We start from the raw sequence: 23,722 nt of genomic DNA, 5'->3' as shown, positions 1-23,722 counted from the left end.
TGTTTCCTCCTTTTTGATGCTCTGCCAGGCCTTCACTGCGGTGGTTTTCAGTTGCTGTTTGTTTGTGGGCCTTTCTGTCTGAAGTTTAGTCTTTAACAAGTGAAATGCATGCTCAATTGGGTTGAGATCAGGTGACTGACTTGGCCATTCAGGAATATTCCACTTCTTTGCTTTAATAAACTCCTGGGTTTCTTTGGCTTTATGTTTTGGGTCATTGTCCATCTGTAGTATGAAACGACGACCAATCAGTTTGGCTGCATTTGGCTGGCTCTGAGCACACAGTATGGCTCTGAATACCTCAGAATTCATTCGGCTGCTTTTGTCCTGTGTCACATCATCAATAAACACTAGTGACCCAGTGCCACTGGCAGCCATGCATGCCCAAGCCATCACACTGCCTCCGCTGTGTTTTACAGATGATGTGATATGCTTTGGATCATGAGCTGTACCACGCCTTCGCCATACTTTTCTCTTTCCATCATTCTGGTAGAGGTTGATCTTGGTTTCATCTGTCCAAAAAATGTTCTTCCAGAACTGTGCTGGCTTTTTTAGATGTTTTTTAGCAAATTCCAGTCTAGCCTTTTTATTCTTGATGCTTATGAGTGGCTTGCACCGTGCAGTGAACCCTCTGTATTTACTTTCATGCAGTCTTCTCTTTATGGTAGATTTGGATATTGATACGCCTACCTCCTGGAGAGTGTTGTTCACTTGGTTGGCTGTTGTGAAGGGGTTTCTCTTCACCATGGAGATTATTCTGCGATCATCCACCACTGTTGTCTTCCGTGGGCGCCCAGGTCTTTTTGCATTGATGAGTTCACCAGTGCTTTCTTTCTTTCTCAGGATGTACCAAACTGTATATTTTGCCACTCCTAATATTGTAGCAATTTCTCGGATGGGTTTTTTCTGTTTTCGCAGCTTAAGGATGGCTTGTTTCACCTGCATGGAGAGCTCCTTTGACCGCATGTTTACTTCACAGCAAAACCTTCCAAATGCAAGCACCACACTTCAAATCAACTCCAGACCTTTTATCTGCTTAATTGAGAATGACATAACGAAGGGATTACCCACACCTGTCCATGAAATAGCCTTGGAGTCAATTGTCCAATTACTTTTGGTCCCTTTAAAAACAGGGTGGCACATGTTAAGGAGCTGAAACTCCTAAACCCTTCATCCAATTTTAATGTGGATACCCTCAAATGAAAGCTGAAAGTCTGAACTTCAACTGCATCTGAATTGTTTGTTTAAAATTCATTGTGGTAATGTCTATAACCAAAATAAGAAAAATGTTGTCTCTGTCCAAATATATATGGACCTAACTGTATCTACAACTTGCACAGTTGTAGGCGCTCATTCCAAACACATTTGTTCAGAGCGGCCTATCACGTTCCCTAATCAAAGTCATTGTGTGTGGTGTGTGTGGCCCATTCACTATCTGAGAATAACCCTCCATTAAACTCCACCGCGCCCAACAGCACCACAAATACTAGCTGGTCAGACAGCTCATGCAGCCTTTATCTAACCCCCACTCCCTCAAGATGGCTGGACCATCATTGTAAATACGCACCTGTACTTTGTGTCTCCCTCCCACCTCATTGTAGATTGTAAGCTCTCACAAGCAGGGTCGTCTTATTTTGCTTGAATTATTGTATTATCTTTAATGTTGCTACTCATGACTGTTGTGTATGGACTGTTAAACTGTAAAGCGCTGCGGAACGTGTTGGAACTATATAAAAAAAGATTATTATTATATCTTCGCTGATCTGCCAAAACGTTTCAGGGAATATCGTACCTGGCTGCAATTGTTCAGCCAAATTGCATTTAATGCTGCATGTGGTTTTGGAAGCATGAGTCACCTACCAGGTTCCCTTCGCTAATTATCATATTGTACAATATTATGAGACAGTGTTTAACTGGTTTATCATCCAGACAAATTGCCATGTATGTATTGTAGCTACAGTGAGCAAAGAGGATTACACCATGGATTCTACTTTTTCTCAAAACAAAAATTTTGCAATTTGAATTTTTATTCAACAAATTCACACTTTTATCTAACACTACATATCGTGGCTTCTACTGTCTGATCATGGCAAACATTTTGGAGGTACGCAAAATTATATTAGGCAAATATTACTGATCCTGATGGAATTTTGACGATCATCTGTAGCAGCGATTTACAGATTTAAATGGCTGTTTTAGTATCATAGGTCAGTCTAGGCTGAAACTAATTATAACTCAAGGAGTTCGCAGTCCTCATAACAATTCATAAAATTCTGACTGAGTTAGCATCCATTAATTTCAATATCATCATAGATAATCGTGCAATACCGTCGACTCAAAAATGTGGCATATTTTCACACTGTACAGAAAGTATTCAGAATTCCATACTTCAGAATGGATAAAGGTGTCACTTTATATTTCAAGAGGATTCTTACCTTCACGCATTTTTCTTGCCTTGTCCTCCAAGATTCTTTGCTCCTTATTTCTATTCATCTTCTCTTCTTGATCTTGTTTTCGTTCTGCCTGCTCTCGTTCTCGCTTAAGTCTTTCTGCGTCTTGTTTCTCTCTTTTAATCTTTTCTGCCTCCTCTTTGAGCTGCTTTGCTAAATTTTCTTCCCTCTTTGGGAAAACAAAATAGATACTTAAGTCAGAGAAGTAAAATTTAACAAAACTGTATTTGGGAACATTTCTCATGCCAAAAGTAGTATCCCAGTTAAACATTGTATCGTAACTTGAATGGTAGATCCACGTTTACTCAGACTTTCTGTAGTTTGAGTTTTTGACAATTGCTCCTCAGCAGCTGTCAACTTTTTTATGGGAATTTTTCTTTTTTTCTTTTTCAGGGCTGCAAAGTAAATAGTATTCAGAGATTAAATAGGGAGTAAATTACCTACATTTTCTCCCTGCTGTGTTCAACAAAGAGGGAACTAATTTTGAAAATATTTGCAATATTTGCAGGGGGTAAAAATGTGTCTGAAAAGTAACAGGAAGGAAGAGGAAAAAAAAAAAATACCATGCATTGTGGATCAGGAGGGGTTCACCACATCACAAAAACTATGGCTACCGCCTAGGCCTCATGGTGGCACACAAGCAGCAAAATAAAGAGAAGCCAATCTTTGGGTAGTAGATGGGTGCGTTATATTTCATGCAGCAAAACTTACTGAAGGTATAGCGAAGTGTTAAAGAATTTAATGCCATATCTACAGTCATGGCCAAATGTTTTGACACGAACACAAATTTTTGCTTTTCATGATTTTGCCACTTCAGTGTTTAGATCATTTAGGCTATGTGCCCACATTGCAGAATGTTTGCAAAATTTTCCTGATCAAAACCAAACTCCTTTCGCAGGAAATCCGCTCGCGTTTCTTTCGCGTTTCTTTTCCGGAGCATCCCAATACAATTATATAGCGGTAAAACCGCTGAAATTCTGCAAAATTAATGAACATGCTGCGTTTTTTTTCCGCGATGCGTTTTTTTTTTTGCGGATAGCAATACAGCATGGGCAGTACAATGCGGAATTCCATTAAAAAATAATGGGATGCGTTTAGTAAGCGTTTTCACGGCGAAAAAACACAGAAAAAAACGCAACGTATGCACATAGCCTTAGCCAGAGGTTTCTATAGTTCCTGAAGTACAAGCATAAACATTTAATAACCTTTTATAGACAAACATCAAGTTTATGCAAACACTCAATATTTCCCTTAATGTTTGCTTTTCAAGGCTTCTGCATTGCTTAATATTGGCTTCTGGGCTAAATCCCATTCTTACCTAATCAGCAGGGGTGTATGTAGAAATCATTGGGCCCCATAGCAGATGTCCTAATGTTAACCCCCCAAAAAAACCCACTATATAAAATTCAGTGGGGTCACAGAAGAGCATATCTCACAACTTTGCATCCCTTACAAAAGTAATTTTGCTTCTATTGAAGCAACTTAGTGTTCACACACATTAACCCCTATAAAGTATGATGCCAACAAAAGTGCCCCTCCAAACACAGTATGATACCCCAACAGAGACTTCCTCTACACGCACAGTATGATGACCCGATGACCCTACTGTACCACCCTACCCCAGCAAAATAATAAAGTAATAAACCCCCGCAGTGATCCCAACACTGGGTGGAGCTCTGCGATGACAGGGAAGGAGGTCAATAGGCCCCTGGCTGTCATAGCAACCCATTAGCGCCCATAATCACATCATGGGAGCGCGGATGGGCACATAGAATGATGCGTCCCCATGCTGAAGCGCTTTTAATGCAACTTTAATGGAATTTAAATAAGCATATACCCTACAGCAAGTAAATAGTAATAGTACATGTAAATAACATAGGGTGCTTAGTTAACGCTAGTTTGATTAAAAAAAAGAAACATAAAATCCATCCCACCACGACAAGGTGTTTCTGTGTGTGAAATGGCCACAGTGAACATGCTCTTACACTTTGCATGTATACAAACTTAAAGTCCTGCTGATTTCCATGGTTTTGCTGTAATCTCTTGTACTTTGTAAGAACAGGGGCGCGACCGTCCTTTCTGAGCAAAGCATTGCTTACATAATAATAATAATAATAATAATCTTTATTTTTATATAGCGCTAACATATTCCGCAGCGCTTTACAGTTTGCACACATTATCATCGCTGTCCCCCTTGGGGCTCACAATCTAAATTCCCTATCAGTATGTCTTTGGAATGTGGGAGGAAACCGGAGTACCCGGAGGAAACCCACGCAAACACGGAGAGAACATACAAACTCTTTGCAGATGTTGTCCTTAGTGGGGCTTGAACCCAGGACTCCAGCGCTGCAAGGCTGCTGTGCTATCCACTGCGCCACTGTGCTGCACTGTGCTGCCTTACATCTGTACAGCTTCCCGTGGGTGGGTGCCCTTATTCACATTGAGGTCGTTTGACACATGGTAAGGTTTTAATACTCGAGATAGGTTATGACCATACCAATGGGTACACCTTGACTTGGTGGGATGGCTTTTATGAGCAAAATAGCGTTAACCCAAGTACCTTATGTTATTTACATGCACTATTACCATTTACTGATTTAGGGTACCGTATTTTTCGCTTTGTAAGACGCTCTGGATTATAAGACGCACCCAAAATTTTGAGGAGAAAAATAGGAAAAAAACTTTTTATAATAAATTGGTGGGGCTTCTTATAATCCATGCATCTTATTGCTTACCAGGGGTCGTTGCTGCGGTGGATCAGGGTCCCAGGATCCATGCTGGAGGCAGGAGTGGAGCATTGCTGCAGGCTGGGATGAGGGGGTCTGCAGGGGGGCTCCTGTGCTGCTGGCTGGGATGAGGGGGTCTGCAGGGGGGCTCCTGTGCTGCAGGCTGGGATGAGGGGGTCTGCAGGGGGGCTCCTGTGCTCAAGGGGAGCTCCTGTGCTGCTGGGGGGCTCCTGTGCTGCTGGCTGGGATGAGGGGATCTGCAGGGCGGCTTCGGTGCTGCAGGGAGGCTCCGGTGCTGCAGGGGTGTCTCCGGTGCTGCGGGGGGCTCTGCCAACATTTTGTGAAAGGCCAGAGCCCCCGGTAGTTCGTCCATGCTTTCCTGTGCGGTGGACTTCGGGAAAATGGCCGCCGGGAGGCGGTGCATGCGCAGATGGAGATCTTGGGACCAAGATCTCGAGAGATGAGATCTCAGCACTGAAATCTCATCTCCCGAGATTCCGGCAGCCATTTTCCCGGAGTCCGTCACACAGGAAAGCATGGACGAACTGCCGGGGGGCTCTGGCCTTTCACAAAATGTCGCCAGAGCCCCCTGCAGCACCGGAGCCTCCAGCATCACCCTGGGCAGCAGCGGACAACCACGGCAGCAGTGGCGGAAAACCGCGGCGGCGGACACCCCCTTACCCCGTCTGTAACGGTAAGCGGTATATCCGCTTTGTAAGACACCCCCCATTTACCCCCCAAATTTGGGGGAAATAAAGTGCGTCTTACAAAGCGAAAAATACGGTATATGCTCATTTAGTTTTTTTGTAGTTTTCTTGGGTTGTGTCTTAAAATGGCCACAGTGTGAATGTGCTCTTACACTTTGCAGATCTCCCAGTTCATAGTCTTTGGCTTTGCTGTAATCTCTCGTATTTTACACAAACAGGGGAGTGACTTCCCCCTTTTCTGAGCTAAGCATTTAATTTGTACAGCTTCCCATTGATGAGTGTTTCAGTTGGAACCCTGTCCTGCTCTGCCCTTAGTCACATTGAGGTTGCTTGACACAAAATAAGGTTTTAATACTAGAGACAGGTTAGAACAGCCCCGATAGGTACACCTTGATGTGGTGGTATGGTTTTTATGATCAAAATTGTGTTAATTAGGTACCCTATGTTATTTACATGCACTATTACTATTTACTTGCTGTAGAGTGTATACTCATTTTTTTTTTTTTTTTCATTTGGTTACCTCAGTAAGATGGCCTTAGTGTGAAAGTGCTTTACACTTTTCACGTATACCAGTTAATAGTCCGACTTGTTTCCTTGGTTTCGCTGTAAAAATTTGACAGTGACACTTAGCAGGTTAACAGTTGGGGGCGGAGTTCCACTCCACCCACGGCTGTTAGAGGCAAGACCTGACTGTAACACACAGTCATTACCAGCCGGATATGGGGTGAGCTTACCAGGCTCCATACACCCACTACTGACTATATACAGCTCTGACAAAAATTAAGAGACTTGTTTAGTTTGTCTGATTTTTCTCTACATAGGTATATTTTTGAGTAAAATGTAAATTGTTCATTTATTCAATAAACTTCTGACAATATGTCTCCGAATTTCCAAGCAATAAATTTTGTATTTTTTTTTCTGAAAAGGAGAAAATGGTCAAAATTTAAAAAAACAAACAGTGCTTTCAGACCTCAAATAATGCAAAGAAAAGAAGTTCATAATCATTTAGAAACAACAATACTAATGTTTTAACTCAGGAAGAGTTCAGAAATCAATATTTTGTGGAATAACCATGATTTTTAATCACAGCTTTCATGCGTCTTGGCATGCTTTCCACCAGTCTTTCACACTGCTTCTGGCTCAAAAAATTAAGCAGTTCTTTGTTTGATGGCTTGTGACTATCCATCATCCTCTTGATTACATTCCAGAGGTTTTCAATGGGGTTCAAGTCTGGAGATTGGACTGCCCATGGGAGGGTTTTCATGTGGTGGTCTCTTAATTTTTGCCAGAGCTGTATACGGCGGATGTTGGTAAGAGGTTGAAGAAACATTGCTCAAGACATGTGTCTTGACTGTCAGGCTGAGAAGCAGCATTTCTTCAGACTGCAGTCAGTCCTAGTACGTGAGTAGGATGGGTTGCAGCCTGAAATAGGTGATGGTGGCAATCATGGGTTTCTTCTCGGAGAACCCGTTTAAAGTTCCAAGGTAGAAAAAAAAACAAAAATAAAATAAAGGTTGTATCATAAACAAGATTTAAGAAAGTTTGAATTTATTACCAGAACTTCCTGCTCACTTTCCAGTTTATCTTCACTTAGAAATGGAGGTGGGGACGGTGGAGGAGGGAAATCCAGCCATGAGGCATAGTCATTGGTCTGAACACCTACGTTAACATTATGGCTCGTTCCTATGAAGAAAACAATAGATTCTTTTTAGTTACAAATATCTTATACACAGTGTATTACACTCAGCTACACTCAGCTACTTAAAAGCAGAGTTTCCATATGCTTTTCATGAAAGAAATCTGTTACCTTTCTTCCTAGGTGTAATCTCAGTGTCCTTTTTAGGTGATGGTTTGGACAAGCGCAAAGCATAGATATTTTTTGCATCAAGTTCTCTTTCCTTGTCCTATATGGAGAAAAAAAACCTTGTTAATCATCAATTAAGCAGGTAAAAGGTCTGGAGTTAATACCAATTGTGGCATTTGCATTTGGAAGCTGTTGCTGTGCACCCACAAAATGTGGTCAAAGCAGCTGTGAATGCAAGTGAAACAAACCATCATTAAGCTGAAAATAAAAGAAGAAATACATCAGAGAGATAGCAAAAATGTTAGTAGTGGCCAAATCAACAGTTTTGTACACTCTGGAGAAAAAAAAAAAGAGCACTGGTGAGCTTGGGAACTCAAACAGGCCTGGACGTCCACAGAAGACAATGGTGGAAGACTGTAGAATCCTTTCCATTTGTGAAGAAAAACCCCTTCACCACATCCACCCAATTGAAGAACACTCTCCAGGAGGTAGGCGTTTCAGTATCTAAATCTACCATAAAGAGAAGACTTCACGAGAGCAAATACAGTGGGTTCACCACAAGGTGCAAACCATTAATCAGCCTTAAAAATAGAAAGTACAGATTAGATTTTGCCAAAAAACACCTAAAGAAGCCAGCTCAGTTCTGGAAACGCATTCTTTGGACAGATGAAACGAAGATCAACCGGTACCAGAATGATGGGAAGAAGAGAGAATGGAGAAGCCTAGGAACGGTTCATGACCCAGAGCACACCGCATCCTCTGTAATACATGGTAGAGGCAGTGGGATGGCATGGGCATGCATGGCTTCCAATCTCACTAAGTCACTATTGTTTATTAACAATGTGACTGAAGACAGAAGCAGCCAGACGAATTCTGAAAAGTACAGGGCTATACTTACCTGGAATTCTACCCACTCATACCTCACTTGCACAGCCAGCTATATTCCTTGATCATATCTACATTGCCTATATACTTGATCTTGGTTTTATATTGTGTATATATTACCCTGCTGTGAATTGCGCTCTTCTCCTTTTGTTTGTGCGTGTCCCTACAACTTTTTATACTTAGATTATTCAATTTTATAATATTTTATAATATAATCGCTTACTGTCATACTGACTTTTTATCGATTTCTTTGCGCTTGATTATATCTAATTTACAGATTAATCCTTTGGGAATCAGAATTCAAACATATTTGCATATCTTGAAATACAAATTACCAGCTACAAATTGATACAAAGATCACCAATATATTGACTCTGATATTACATTTGAAAATAGGAGAACCTGAGTCTTCATATATTAAAAAAATATATAGCATTTATTGATACAAAAAACATGAGAGAAGTACTCAATACAATAAGTAAACAAATCAATTCCTATAAATATTACATATGTATGGATAAAAAGTGTGATCCTCAAAAGGACTAAAGATTGAGCAACCGCAGGTCCAACCAACGTTAGTGTAATGGATGCGGGCCTTAACTCTTTAGCAGAACAGGGCAGATGCCTTAGTTACAGTGCACCAGATTCATGGTAGACAGACTTCAAACCTAGGGGCAGCACGGTAGCTCAGTGGTTAGCACTGTTGCTTTGTAGCGCTGGGGTCCTGGGTTCAAATCCCACCAAGGACAACATCTGCAAGAAGTTTGCATGGGTTTCCTCCGGGCACTCTGGTTTCCTGCCACATTCCAAAGACATGCTGATAGGGAATTTAGATTGTGAGCCCCAATGGGGACAATGATGATAATGTGTGCAAACTGTAAAGTGCTGCGGAATAGAAATAAAGTGATTATTATTATTTAGATTACAGACAGTAACAAAAGGACACATACCCTTAATTTCTGAGTCAATCGTTGAAGCTCCTCTTCTAACCCTTTGTTGTCCTCCTGAACATCATGGACTTTCTTTTTCTCAGCTATTAGCTGCCTCTGGAAACTGCTCTGTGTCAGTTCAATGTTCTTCTCCAGCTCCTGGAACACAGGAATCCATTAATATCAGAACTATTGCTGGCGTTTCAGAAAGAACGGGAACAGTTTAACATTTCTCAACCAGCTCTTCTATAGGTATGCAGGGATTAGCACACATCCTCAAGACTGAAGAGACACACTTAATGTCTGAATGGGACAGATAAGCGGGATTCATTTTCATAACGTATCAATTGCATAGCCGATACAAACAGAGGCAGGGAGACCCCCAATAATTATTCCGTCTGGCACTTTTTATCACTTGCTTCTGTTTGCATCAGTTATGCAACATGGTAGCAAAGGATGAAAGGCTGGTCGTTACTGTACATTACATAGGAGTACTACCTTACTATTTGTTTCCTGTATTTCAATGACAGGTCCGTCAGTGACCGGCCTCCTATTTTAAATATCTCGCCGGTGCCAGGTCACCAATAAAATGAGGCTTTCACAAATCATCAAGGTGGATTCGGACTTACACGCGCCATTCTATTGGGAATATAATGTATGCAACAGTACAATATTTAAAATAGGAGGCAGATCAGTAACCTGTCATTCAAAAACAGGAGGGCGTCAGAGGGGCCAGGGCACCAAGATAAGACCCTGCCCACAGTCCCACCCTGATGCACGACTATAAAACCTCAAACAAGGGTTACACAAGAACCACAAAACAGATTTCATCACCACAGGGATCGTTTTCCTCAGTATCACAGCGCCAATATGGCCATATATGTATTTAACAAGTTCCTGCTGACAGATTCTCTTTAAGCTACACGTGTGCAGTCACTATGTTACTGCAGAGGTGTAAATCCTCACATCGCGCGCACAGTACAATGTGAGGATTCTCCGATGCAAGGAGCGGGCGGTCATGTGACTGCAAGTACGCGATTCCAACTAGACCATACCCAGCCTCGAACCATACACTTGCATCTAGCGAGGCCGTGCGATGCTAGTCGGCACGTGACCACATGTAGTCAAATTTACGTACTTGTGGTTCACCACGCTGAGACGAATCACAAGCCTGCAGTCTCATAGAATGACTGCAGACTTGTAGTTTTAGACCGGACAACACCTTTAAGCAACGGTAAAATAGATTAATGACAATATATTTTTAAGAGTAGGGCTACATAATGGGTAGGCATCCCATCATTTGATGACTAGGCTCTACTAGTGCAAAAGTCTCCTTAGGAAAAGCTGTCTCTGTGCCCCACCTCCCCCACACACACATCAACCAGCAGTCGACTCAATGTGCCGCAGACCTCTCCCTATCTGTAAAACCCACCCAGCATGGTTCACGTGTGTCAGTTGTACATGACGATGGGTGGCTATGAACAATACCTTAACTCTTCTTTCTCGATCATCCAACCTGCTTTCAAGGAGATCCACTTTCTTCGTTAGCTCCTCACGTTCAGCTAGGTGTTTATTGTCAGAGAGCAGCTTTAACTTTTTTAATGAAACATTTGCCCTATACAGCTCCTCTTCTGTTTCCTTCAGTCTCTTTTCTATATTCCTCTCCCTTTCCTGAGATTTGCGCAATCGTTCTCTTAGTATCCGGATCTCATTATTATGCCGGGATATAAGCTGGGAGACCTCATTTTCTGTATCCTCAAACTTATTTAAGGCCTTTTCCTGTCTGAACTGCAGCCTCTTTAGGGCCTTGTTTTCTTTCTGGCACTCTTCTAGTTTCATCTGAAGCTCCGTTACTTCATTTCTTAGTTCATTTATTTTCAAAAGCCGAGCTGAAAGAACTCTCTTGGTGACCACATCTATGTCCCTTGGTAGAGACTCTTTGTTTAGGCTCTGGGAACGAAATCCCCATCGTGGTGTCTTTTTACTTGATGAAAATTTGCTATTTACTTTTTTTAAACCTGAAACTACAAAAATACCATAGTAATTTCATATACTTAATCTCTATATGAATGCACTGAGCCTAATTGGAGAGTATAGAGGCAGCAGGTGACGTACAGAGGCGCCAAAAGGATAAACACTGTATTGACAGAGCATAATTTACAGTCCAATTACCCTGTGGATGACATTTACCGTAGAAATCAACAGTTATCTGCAGAGATTAACATAGCTAGTGATATTTTAGCACAAGACTAGACAGTGGCTATAGAGAGGGCACCTGCCATTTCATCTAAATACAGAGGAAATACATGGTCTTTCTTCCCTAATACCTGTCAAATATATCCAGGAACAGCCCCAATTCTAATGCTCTGTAACTTGCCTTCCACTCTTTGAGTGGGTGATTCTTCTTCATCCAGCACTAAAGGTGTTGGAGCTTTTCATTCACTTCCCAGTATGCATTGTATCTGTCGAAACTCAAAGCCTTCCTCTCTGTTATGACTACATGCAGTCAAACAGGAGAGGAAGGAGAGAGACATTGGCTCCAATTCATCAAAACCAGTGCTTTTCTTACAGGTCTTGATTCAGGGGGCGCTGGTAAAGTCAGACGCCCATGATTCAGGAACATCTGACAAGTGGCGCGTGCCACTGTGCATAATGCCTGCATTCTTTCTCCAGTCCATTGGGGTTAGATTTTCAGCTTAGGGAGCGTCACATCTCATCATGAACTAAATGAGCTTTAGTGTCATACCCCACCGAGACCCTCTGCCCACCCATGTTGGCAGAGCTGGAAAAAACTAGCATGAAATTACCACATTTTCACACAGCTCTGGGTTGCACCAACACTTTGTGACTTTTTTGGAGCAATTTAAGGCAGAAATCTGGTAAAATTGCTTCCATGTATTAGGGCCTTGGTGATTGCCACTTTGGTATGATTTCTCTGGCAGAAAATTTTATATCAGGTAAGAAAAATTTATTGAAAAAGCAGTGACCAACTTTATCATACAGGGTGGGACATTTATATGGATACACCTAAATAAAATGAGAATGGTTGGTGATATCAACTTCCTGTTTGTGGCACATAAGTATATGGGAGGGGGAAAACTTTTCAAGATGGATGGTGACCATGGAGGCCATTTTGGATCCAACTTTATTTTTTCCAATGGGAAGAGGGTCATGTGACACATCAAACTTATAGAGAATTTCACAAGAAAAACAATGGTGTGCTTGGTTTTAATGTAATTTTAGTCTTTCATGAGTTATTTACAAGTTTATGACCACTTATAAAATGTGTTCAAAGTGCTGCCCATTGTGTTGGATTGTCAATGCAACCCTCTTCTCCAACTCTTGACACACATATACTAATGTGCCACAAACAGGAAGTTGATAGCACCAACCATTCACATTTTATTTAGGTGTATCCATATTCAGTGCTTTGCGAAAGTATTTGGCTCCCTGGAACTTTTCAACCTTTTCCCACATATCATGCTTCAAAACATAAAGATACCAAATGTAAATTTTTGGTGAAGAATCAACAACAAGTGGAACACAATTGTGCAGTTGAACCAAATTTATTGGTTATTTTACATTTTTGTGGATATTCAAAAACTGTAAAGTGGGGCGTGCAATATTATTCATCCCCTTTAACTTAATACTTTGTTGCGCCACCTTTTGCTGTGATTACAGCTGCAAGTCACTTGGGGTATGTCTCTATCAGTGTTGTACATCGAGAGACTGAAGTTCTTGCCCATTCTTCCTTGGCAAACAGCTCGAGCTCAGTGAGGTTTGATGGAGATCGTTTGTGAACAGCAGTTTTCAGCTCTTTCCACAGATTCTCGATTGGATTGAGGTCTGGACTTTGACTTGGCCATTCTTACACCTTGAAACGTTTATTTGTGAACCATTCCATTGTAGATTTTGCTTTATGTTTGGGATTATTGTCTTGTTGGAAGACAAATCTCCGTCCCAGTCTCAGGTCTTTTGCAGACTCCAACAGGTTTTCTTCAAGAATGGTCCTGCATTTGTCTTCCCATCAATTTTAACCATCTTCCCTGTCCCTGCTAAAGAAAAGCAGGCCCAAACCATGATGCTGCCACCACCAAGTTTGACAGTGAGGATGGTGTGTTCAGGGTGATGAGCTGTGTTGCCTTTACGCCAAACATATCGTTTGGCATTGTTGCCAAAAAGTTTGATTTTGGTTTCATCTGACCAGAGCACCTTCTTCCACATGTTTGGTGTGTCTCCAGGTGGCTTGTTGCAAACTTTAAATAACACATTTCATGGATCTTTGAGAAATCGCTTTCTTCTTGCCACTCTTCCATAAAGGCCAGATTTGTGCACTGTACGACTGATTGTTGTCCTATGGACAGACTGTCCCACCTCAGCTGTAGATCTCTGCAGTTCATCCAGAGTGATCATGGGCCTCTTGACTGCATCTCTGATCAGTCTTCTCCTTGTCTGAGCTGAACGTTTAGAGGGACGGCCGGGTCTTGGTAGATTTGCAGTGGTATGATACTCCTTCCATTTCAATATGATCGCTTGCACAGTACTCCTTGGGATGTTTAAAGTTTTGGAAATCATTTTGTATCCAAATCCGGCTTTAAACTTCTCCACAACAGTATCACGGACCTGCCTGTTGTGTTCCTTGGTCTTCATGATGCTCTCTGTGCTTCAAACAGAACCCTGAGACTATCACAGAGCAGGTGCATTTATACGGAGACTTGATTACACACAGGTGGATTATATTTATCATCATTAGGCATTTGGAACAACATTGGGTCATTCAGAGATCCACAATGAACTTCTGGAGTGAGTTTGCTGCACTGAAAGTAAAGGGGCCGAATAATATTGCACACCCCACTTTTCAGATTTTGAATTTCCACAAAAATGTAAAATAACCAATACATTTCGTTCAACTTCACAATTGTGTTCCACTTGTTGTTGATTCTTCACCAAAAATTTACATTTGGTATCTTTATGTTTGAAGCATGATATGTGGGAAAAGGTTGAAAAGTTCCAGGGAGCCGAATACTTTCGCAAGGCACTGTAAATGGCCCACCCTGTATTTCTCTTACATTACTATTAGAATTTAGAGAAAAACAGATACATGAAACATTTTGTTTCATCTGTTGCAGATAAAGTTGATGTTTGAATGTTTAGGCTAATGTTGCGGATTGTATGTGTTTTTGCCGCGTTTTTTCGCCGCGAAAATGCATACACAACACAGCCCACTGAATTCAATGGGATTCCACAATGCTGTTCTAATGCTGCGTATTTTTCCGCGGCGGAATCGCATCGTGGAAAAATACGCAGCATGCTCATTCTTTGTGCGGAATTGCGGCGATTCCGCACACATAGGAATACAATGATCCGCTTACTTCCCGCATGGGGCTACGGTTCTATCTTTGGAACCTGCACTATGTTAGGGACTGCAGCTCTCTGGACAATGGGTCACCACTGTGAGTGATGCCACTGTGAAGGTAAAACCACTATAAAATACACTACAATAGCCAGTGCCTCATTTATTCACAAGATCTGTGAGGGTCCCAAAAGGTGAGACTATCACCAATCACGAATTAAGGTTCATCCTAGCAAAAGGTTATTACCCTGGAGCAAAGTGCAACCTAGTGGCCTTTGCTAGTTTAGGTATGGTCAGACCAATACAGCGGCGTCCCGTACCATGTGGCCGCCCCCACCCGGCGTCTCACTTTCACAGATGTCTGCATCCTTGAGACACACATATACCAGTGAAATCAGTGATGGAATAAAGGGCAGTCAGCTCGCTCCTCCATCACTGAGCCTGTGCTTCCGAGAGCGCAGCAGACACGATAACCAGCTGTGCTCAGGTACAGAGCGCTGACCGAAGGAACAGGGTTAGGAGAGTAGTTTTATTTATTGATAGCACATTGTGGGAAACTGTGGGGACACAATACTTTGCAGGGGAGATGTGTGGCGGCAGCATAATGTGTGAGGGGATATCATTATGTTGTGAGCTGTTGATCAAGTGAAAAGGGCTGAATAACAGTAGTACAATTTATACATTTTATAAAAAGCAGTAAATTATTGGTTTTGATTAGCTGCCATGGATATGATACATGTTATAATAAGCCCTATAGCTCTAACAGAGTCAGCACACTTAGTTCTGCTAAATATTAAGTGATACAAATGAATATAAAACAATAATGAGCAAAATTAGTTCAACACTCCACAACAGTGATGGTATCTACTGTGGCCCCTTGGGAAAATTAATGGCTGACCCCTGTCCTAGAGGATGGTAAAACCCCTTTAGCTAAAAAGGAGGTCAAAGCATTTGCCGAAAAGAGAAAAAACAAAAAAACAACAACACTTACCTCTGTTATGTAATGGTGTGACAGATCTGACTTTATAGCCAGGCTTTTTGGCACGAGGTGACAAGGTCTTGGAGCTCGGTGTTGGTGATCGGTCAGACCCATATGTTGTGTTCTCATAGTCATCAGAGTAATAGGAATCACTACTTTTATCATCCTGGCTTCTATCCCGGTTGCCCTTTGTCCTCCCTCGGTCTGTTCTAGCCATGTCCTGGCCATCCTTCATGCTTTTCTTTGCAGTGTAAGTTTGTGAGCTTGTAGAACCCTGGCGGGATGAAGGACTCCTTCCTCTGCGTCCATCAGTCTCATGGTCCTGGGAGTGTGGGCTCCTGCTATTCATGTCAAGGAGTTATGCATTTCTGTCAGTAATAGATAAAAATGGACATTCATTAAAAGGTAGGTAGGTATATACCGTGCCTAAAGAACCTAGGCGAAAATTCATCAAAACTGGAGTTTTGTTCTTCAGTCTTGATCCGGAGTCCACTGGATTAAGATGCGCCAAATTCCTTAATAGGTTTACACTTCTTAATGAATTTGGCGCATCTTTCAGTGGCCAATGTGCCAGCATCAGAAAATGTACTGCAGTTGTGGAATGGAATATATTTCTACCATAATTTAGAATACCATGTAGTAAATTATAGTGAATGTGTAGGGCCTCGCTAGACTACAAAAATGATAAAACTGACACAAAAAATGGGCAACAAAGTGGGCACAGAAGGGCGTTATTAAAGGGTTAATTGACTTTGGGCCACTGATCTCATACTGCAGACACATAGGTCAGAGGGCCCCACATCAAATTCAGGTCACTCCAGCCTGGCCCAAATACAGTGGGGCAAAAAAGTATTTAGTCAGTCAGCAATAGTGCTAGTTCCACCACTTAAAAAGATGAGAGGCGTCTGTAATTTACATCATAGGTAGACCTCAACTATGGGTGACAAACTGAGAAAAAAAAATCCAGAAAATCACATTGTCTGTTTTTTTATCATTTTATTTGCATATTCTGGTGGAAAATAAGTATTTGGTCAGAAACAAACAATCAAGATTTCTGGCTCTCACAGACCTGTAACTTCTTTTTTAAGAGTCTCCTCTTTCCTCCACTCATTACCTGTAGTAATGGCACCTGTTTAAACTTGTTATCAGTATAAAAAGACACCTGTGCACACCCTCAAACAGTCTGACTCCAAACTCCACTATGGTGAAGACCAAAGAGCTGTCAAAGGACACCAGAAACAAAATTGTAGCCCTGCACCAGGCTGGGAAGACTGAATCTGCAATAGCCAACCAGCTTGGAGTGAAGAAATCAACAGTGGGAGCAATAATTAGAAAATGGAAGACATTCAAGACCACTGATAATCTCCCTCGATCTGGGGCTCCACGCAAAATCCCACCCCGTGGGGTCAGAATGATCACAAGAACGGTGAGCAAAAATCCAAGAACCACTCGGGGGGACCTAGTGAATGAACTGCAGAGAGCTGGGACCAATGTAACAAGGCCTACCAAAAGTAACACACTACGCCACCATGGACTCAGATCCTGCAGTGCCAGACGTGTCCCACTGCTTAAGCCAGTACATGTCCGGGCCCGTCTGAAGTTTGCTAGAGAGCATTTGGATGATCCAGAGGAGTTTTGGGAGAATGTCCTATGGTCTGATGAAACCAAACTGGAATGGTTTGGTAGAAACTCAACTTGTCGTGTTTGGAGGAAAAAGAATACTGAGTTGCATCCATCAAACACCATACCTACTGTAAAGCATGGTGGTGGAAACATCATGCTTTGGGGCTGTTTCTCTGCAAAGGGGCCAGGACGACTGATCCGGGTACATGAAAGAATGAATGGGGCCATGTATCGTGAGATTTTGAGTGCAAACCTCCTTCCATCAGCAAGGGCATTGAAGATGAAACGTGGCTGGGTCTTTCAACATGACAATGATCCAAAGCACACCGCCATGGCAACGAAGGAGTGGCTTCATAAGAAGCATGTCAAGGTCCTGGAGTGGCCTAGCCAGTCTCCAGATCTCAACCCTATAGAAAACCTTTGGAGGGAGTTGAAAGTCCGTGTTGCCAAGCGAAAAGCCAAAAACATCACTGCTCTAGAGGAGATCTGCATGGAGGAATGGGCCAACATACCAACAACAGTGTGTGGCAACCTTGTGAAGACTTACAGAAAACGTTTGACCTCTGTCATTGCCAACAAAGGATGTATTACAAAGTATTGAGATGAAATTTTGTTTCTGACCAAATACTTATTTTCCACCAGAATATGCAAATAAAATGATAAAAAAACAGACAATGTGATTTTCTGTATTTTTTTTTCTCAGTTTGTCTCCCATAGTTGAGGTCTACCTATGATGTAAATTACAGACGCCTCTCATCTTTTTAAGTGGTGGAACTTGCACTATTGCTGACTGACTAAATACTTTTTTGCCCCACTGTATGTTATGGGCATGAGAACTGGCATCAAAGTGGGCAAATAGCAAATTTTCACACATTGGAATAAGTAACTGGGGTTTTTAAGGGGTTAAATGAATTTGGACCACTGATCTCACACCACCATTATATACATAGTGAAGACCTGCATCAAGTTCCCGTTACTCCAGCCTGAACTACATAGGCTCTGGGCAGCAGAGCTGGAATAAAAATGGGCAAATAGCTAGTCTTTACAGATATAAATAAGTAACTGATGTTTTTTAAAGTTTTAAATGACCTTGGGCCACTGGTCTTGTAACAGCAGCACAAAACAGGAAGCTCTACATCAAAACCAGTTTTCTTTCAGGCTCTCCGGAGTGGTTACTGATCAAAGTTGGCAATCTGAAACTTTGTACTGATTTGAATAAGTTGCTTATTCCTTCTAAGGGTTAAAGAGGTTGTCCCATATTAAGCTAAAGGTCTGCTGTATCTCTATGATGGCCGACTTGTGAATCCTTAAATCGCACACACTGCTCACTGTGAGGATTCTCCAGTGCCAGCGCCACGAGCAGCGGGCGTGTGACCACAAGAATGCCATTTGCATACTTTCGGCCACATTCTGACTAGACGTGTCTGGCCTCGCTGAATTCACTTGCATTGAGCAAAGCTGCACCCATTTGGTCGGCATGTGACAGCATGTGTGCAAATCACATACCATATTTTTCAGACCAAAAGATGAACTTTTCCCCCAAACAATTTTTGGGGAAAATGGGGGGTGCGTCTTATGATCGGAATATACTTACAAGTACTATGGCGGCGGTCCCGGTCCGATGCTGCAGGGTGATGCAGCCTCCCTTCCCAGGCTGGTGTGGCTGTGATGCTCTGTTCAGCGGCGGGGCTCCGCTGGCATTTCGTGAAAGCCGGAGGCCCCCGAAGATCCAGTGGAAGAGATCTTGTTGCCCAGATCTGAATCTGAGCATGCGCCGCCCCCGGGGCCATTTTCCCGGAGGCCACCTCATTGCAGCACTGGATCTGCGCGGGCCTTCGGGCTTTCATGAAATGCCGGCGGAGTCCTGCCGTCTCACAGAGCACCGCCGTCACCCCACAGAGGAGGAGGACCACCGCCGCACCAGCCTGGGATAGGATTTTCCGGAGGCCACCGCACCAGCCTGGACCACCCCGAACAACCCCTGTGACCTCTACTCCACCTGTGCCGATCCCCCCTGGTAAGCTGAATTTGGACTGTAAGACGGACCCCCATTTGACACATTATTTATTTTTCCCTCTTTTCCTTCTGAAAAGTTGTGGTGTGTCTTATAGTCCGAAAAATACGGTACTTACGGTCACAAGCCCGCCTCTCATGGCGCTGGAGAAACCCCACAGTGCTGAAAGAAAACGGATTTTGATGTGAATCTTCCCGTTTTGTGCTGGTGATATAAAACCAGTGGCCTAATGTCATTTAACCCCTTAAAAACAACAGTTACTTATTTAAATCTGTGAAAACTAGCTATTTGCCTGCTTTTATGCCCAGGACCTGCTTGGACCAGGCTGGAGTGACCAGAATTTCATAAGGGGCTCCCTGATCTGTGTGTCTGCAGTGTGAGGTCAGAGACCCAAAGTCATTTAACCTTTTCAATAACGTCCTTCCATGCCCACTTTGGTGTCCATTTTTGCGCCAGTTTTATTTTTGTAGCTGGTTTAAGCGTATTCACATCAGGACTCCTGGCTGCATTGTATTTTATTACTGTGATTTTTTACTTTTGTTGTTAAACCTGCAAAAAACTGGGAAAAAAAAATTGCCAAATAAGAAACCAACTTCAACATCATCTGTAATCCCCATAAACTTCTTTAATTTGAAACAAGCCTGAAAAGTATATATCTAAGTGTATTTAATTATACTAAATGTTCAGAGACAGGCACAGGCTGACCTGTTACATGTACATACAGTTAGGCCCAGAAATATATGGAGAGTGACAGAATCTTTATGATTTCAGCTCTGTATGCCACTATTTTGGATTTAAAATGAAACAACAGATACAATTGGAGTGTAGATTTTCAGGTTTAATTTAAGGAGTGAAACATTTAGGAATTGCAATCATTCTACAAAGCCTCATTTCAGGGTCCCAAAAATAATTGGATAAATTAAGTTTATCATAAATAAAATGCTAAATTTTTAATACTATGTAGAGAATTCTTTGCAGGCAATGACTGACTGAAGTCTGGAAGCCATTGACGTCACCAAACGCTGGGATTACTCTTTTGTGATGCTTTGTCAGGCCTTCATGCAGAGGACTTCAGTTGTTGCTTGCTTGTGGGTCTTTCTGCCTTAAGTTTTGTCTTAAAGGGACACTGTCACCTGAATTTGGAGGGAACAATCTTTAGCCATAGGGGCGGGGTTTTCGGGTGTTTGATTCACCCTTTCCTTACCCGCTGGCTGCAATATTGGCTTGAAGTTCATTCTCTGTCCTCCGTAGTACACGCCTGCACAAGGCAATCTTGCCTTGTGCACGCGCAGTATGCTTTGCCCAACTGCGGGCAAAGCCGAAAAGCATTAGTGCGCATGCGCTGGCGCACTATGTCCCAGAAGTATTTCGCTGTGTTCTGGGACATAGTGCGCCGGCGCATGCGCACTAATGCTTTTCGGCTTTGCCCGCAGTTGGGCAAAGCATACTGCGTGTGCACAAGGCAAGATTGCCTTGTGCAGGCGTGTACTACGGAGGACAGAGAATGAACTTCAAGCCAATATTGCAGCCAGCATGCAGCCAGCGGGTAAGGAAAGGGTGAATCAAACACCCGAAAACCCCGCCCATATGACCGCAAACCTATCCCGCCAAATTCAGGTGACAGGTTCCCTTTAAGGTAGATTTAGATACTGAAGCACCCACTTCCTTGAGAATGTTCTTCACATGGGAGAGAAGGGGATTTTCTTCACCATGGAAAAAAATTCTGCAATCATCCACCACTGTTGTCCTCTGTGGACATCCATGCCTTTTTGAGTTCTCTATCTCACCAGTGCACATTTTTTTTGCAGAAAGAACCAAATTGTTGATTTGGTCACTCCTAACAATTCTGCTCCCTCTCTCTCCAATGAGCTTTTTCCAGCTTTATTATGGTCTGTTTCTCTTCAACTGAGATAGTCTTTGACAGCATGTTGTGAGTTCACAGAAACAGCTTCCAAATGCAAAAGCCAAACCTGAAATCCGCTCCAGACCTTTTACCTGCTTAATTGATGAAGAATTAATGAGGAAACAGCCCATGCAGCCCATTAAAGAGCTTTTGAGATAATTTTCCAATTACTTCTGGTCCCTTAAAAAAAGAAGTAGCTACATATTAACGGGCTGTAATTCTTAAAGGGAACCTGTCACCAGGTTTGGCCGATAAGAGTTACGGCCACTGCCTTTCCCGGCTTATCTACAGCATTCTATAATGCTGTATATAAGCCCCAATCTGACCTGCAAGTGAAGAAAAATAGGTTTTATTATACTCACCTGCAGGCGCCGGGAAAGGTCAGCGAGACCCAGCGCCTGCGCACTGCAGTACTTTGCTCTGCCATCAAAAGGGCAAATAAGTATGCTGGTGCAGGAGCATGTTGCTGGGGAGCCATGAAACAAGCAGGAGTACCCGGTCTGGGACGTGTGAAATACAGGCTTTCCACATTCATCAATCTACCAAAGGATATCTCATGAACTATACCTTCCAGATTTAACAAATCACACCTCCAGGGAAGAAAAAGCCCTGTCTAGGAGAGAATACCTGCTGAGTGCAACTGTCGTGAAAAAGGCCGAGTTGGCCGAAATGCGTTGACATTCAAAGGTTGCTCTTATTTTTTACCTTTAATAAAAGAAATCTTATTTGCATTCAAGAGGAGTGTGCAATTGACATTTATTCTACATGGTCTACGAGGGATTTAACGAATCCTCTCAATTGGCACTTCCACTAGTGAAACTCGGAGTGCACGCCAATATCTATTTTTCATGTTTTTAAAACAAGTCAGTGAGTCCGGGATTAAAAGCAAATATTGCCATCCGTGTTATGAATAGGAGAAGCATTACAATGCGTTTATTTCTCACAAGAAAAATCACTGATGGTAAAAGCAGATACACTGACCAAACACTGATGAAAATCGGTCAGTTTTCTTTGCATACCAGAAAGATCACTGACTTCTTAATGAGACATCACATTCACACTTCTGTATTGTAGTCAGTTTGTTACATCACTTTTTGGAAGCGAAACATGCAGGTGTGATCAAGGCCTCAAAGGGGTTCGCCGAGGTGTTGATACTGATGACCCCAATGTAAGGCCTCGGTCAGTATTTCACCTTATTATTTGGATTCCAAAACCAGGAGAGGAACAATCAGAGGGAAAGTATAATAGAAACACGTCCCACTTCTGTACAGTATTTGTCACCCTCTCCTGGTTTTAGCTTACAGACACCGAAAGTGTGAATGTGGCCTTATGGTAGTGCCAGACTGTGGCCAAAATGTCACCCACTGAGGTCGCTTGTCGTTCTCTCTAGCCCTAACCTAAGAATAGGTCATCAATAGTGATGAGCGAATACATTCGTTACTCAAGATTTCCTGAGCACGCTCGGGTGTCCTCCAAGTATTTTTAGTGTTCAGAGATTTAGTTTTCCTCACCTCAGCTGAATGATTTACATCTCTTAGCCAGCTTGATTACATGTGGGGATTCCCTAGCAACCAGGAATCCCCCACATGTACATATGCTGGCTAACAGATTTAAATCATTCAGCTGAGGTGAGGTAAACTAAATCTCCGAGCACTAAAAAATACTCGGAGGACCCCCCGATAGTGCTCGGGAACTCTTGAGTAACGAGTATATTCACTCATCACTAGTCATCAATATCAAATCATGAGGCGCTCCCACTGATCAGCAGCTTTAAGGGCCAAGGTATCATCACTGCTGAGCAGGCACAGCGCTGCACCTATTGTAGCCCCTGTGCCTGGTGCTAAATGGGACTTATCTAGAGAAAGTCAATACCAGGGTCAGCCACAACTAAAGGCGAGACCCCCACCAATCACCTGAGAGTGAGACCCCCACCAATCACCTGAGAGTGAGACCCCTATCAATCACCTGAGAGTGAGACCCCACCAATCACCTGAGAGCAATACCCCCACCAATCACCTGAGAGCAAGACCCCCATCAATCACCTGAGACCCCCACCAATCACCTGAGAGCAAGACCCCCACCAATCACCTGAGAGCGAGACCCCCATCAATCACCTGAGACCCCCACCAATCACCTGAGAGCGAGACCCCCATCAATCACCTGAGACCCCCACCAATCACCTGAGAGCAAGACCCCCACCAATCACCTGAGAGCGAGACCCCCATCAATCACCTGAGACCCCCACCAATCACCTGAGACCCCCACCAATCACCTGAGACCCCCACCAATCACCGATCTGATATTGATGGCTTATCCTGAGGCTAGGTCAGTGATCGCACAGGATAACTATCC

General features: G+C 42.8%; 1 protein-coding gene across 3 annotated transcripts in view; it reads right to left on the bottom strand.

Annotated features, from left to right (window-relative positions):
* LCA5 (lebercilin LCA5) overlaps window positions 1-23,722 on the bottom strand; it is a 34,558-nt gene that overhangs the window by 10,246 nt on the left and 590 nt on the right. For all 3 annotated transcript variants that reach the window (XM_077289838.1, XM_077289837.1, XM_077289839.1), the window contains exons 2-7: window positions 15,843-16,198; window positions 10,987-11,522; window positions 9,520-9,657; window positions 7,688-7,784; window positions 7,436-7,563; window positions 2,433-2,616 (exon numbers count right to left, since the gene is read on the bottom strand). In XM_077289838.1, the coding sequence (XP_077145953.1) occupies window positions 2,433-2,616; window positions 7,436-7,563; window positions 7,688-7,784; window positions 9,520-9,657; window positions 10,987-11,522; window positions 15,843-16,179 (1,420 nt within the window). In that variant the 5' untranslated portion in view covers window positions 16,180-16,198. The remainder of the gene's footprint in view (window positions 1-2,432; window positions 2,617-7,435; window positions 7,564-7,687; window positions 7,785-9,519; window positions 9,658-10,986; window positions 11,523-15,842; window positions 16,199-23,722) is intronic.

Source organism: Ranitomeya variabilis, chromosome 2 (genome assembly GCF_051348905.1).
Source record: "Ranitomeya variabilis isolate aRanVar5 chromosome 2, aRanVar5.hap1, whole genome shotgun sequence".
Lineage (NCBI taxonomy): Eukaryota > Metazoa > Chordata > Amphibia > Anura > Dendrobatidae > Ranitomeya > Ranitomeya variabilis.
Note: the sequence above shows the minus strand (reverse complement) of the source record. Positions and strands in the feature narration are given on the sequence as shown.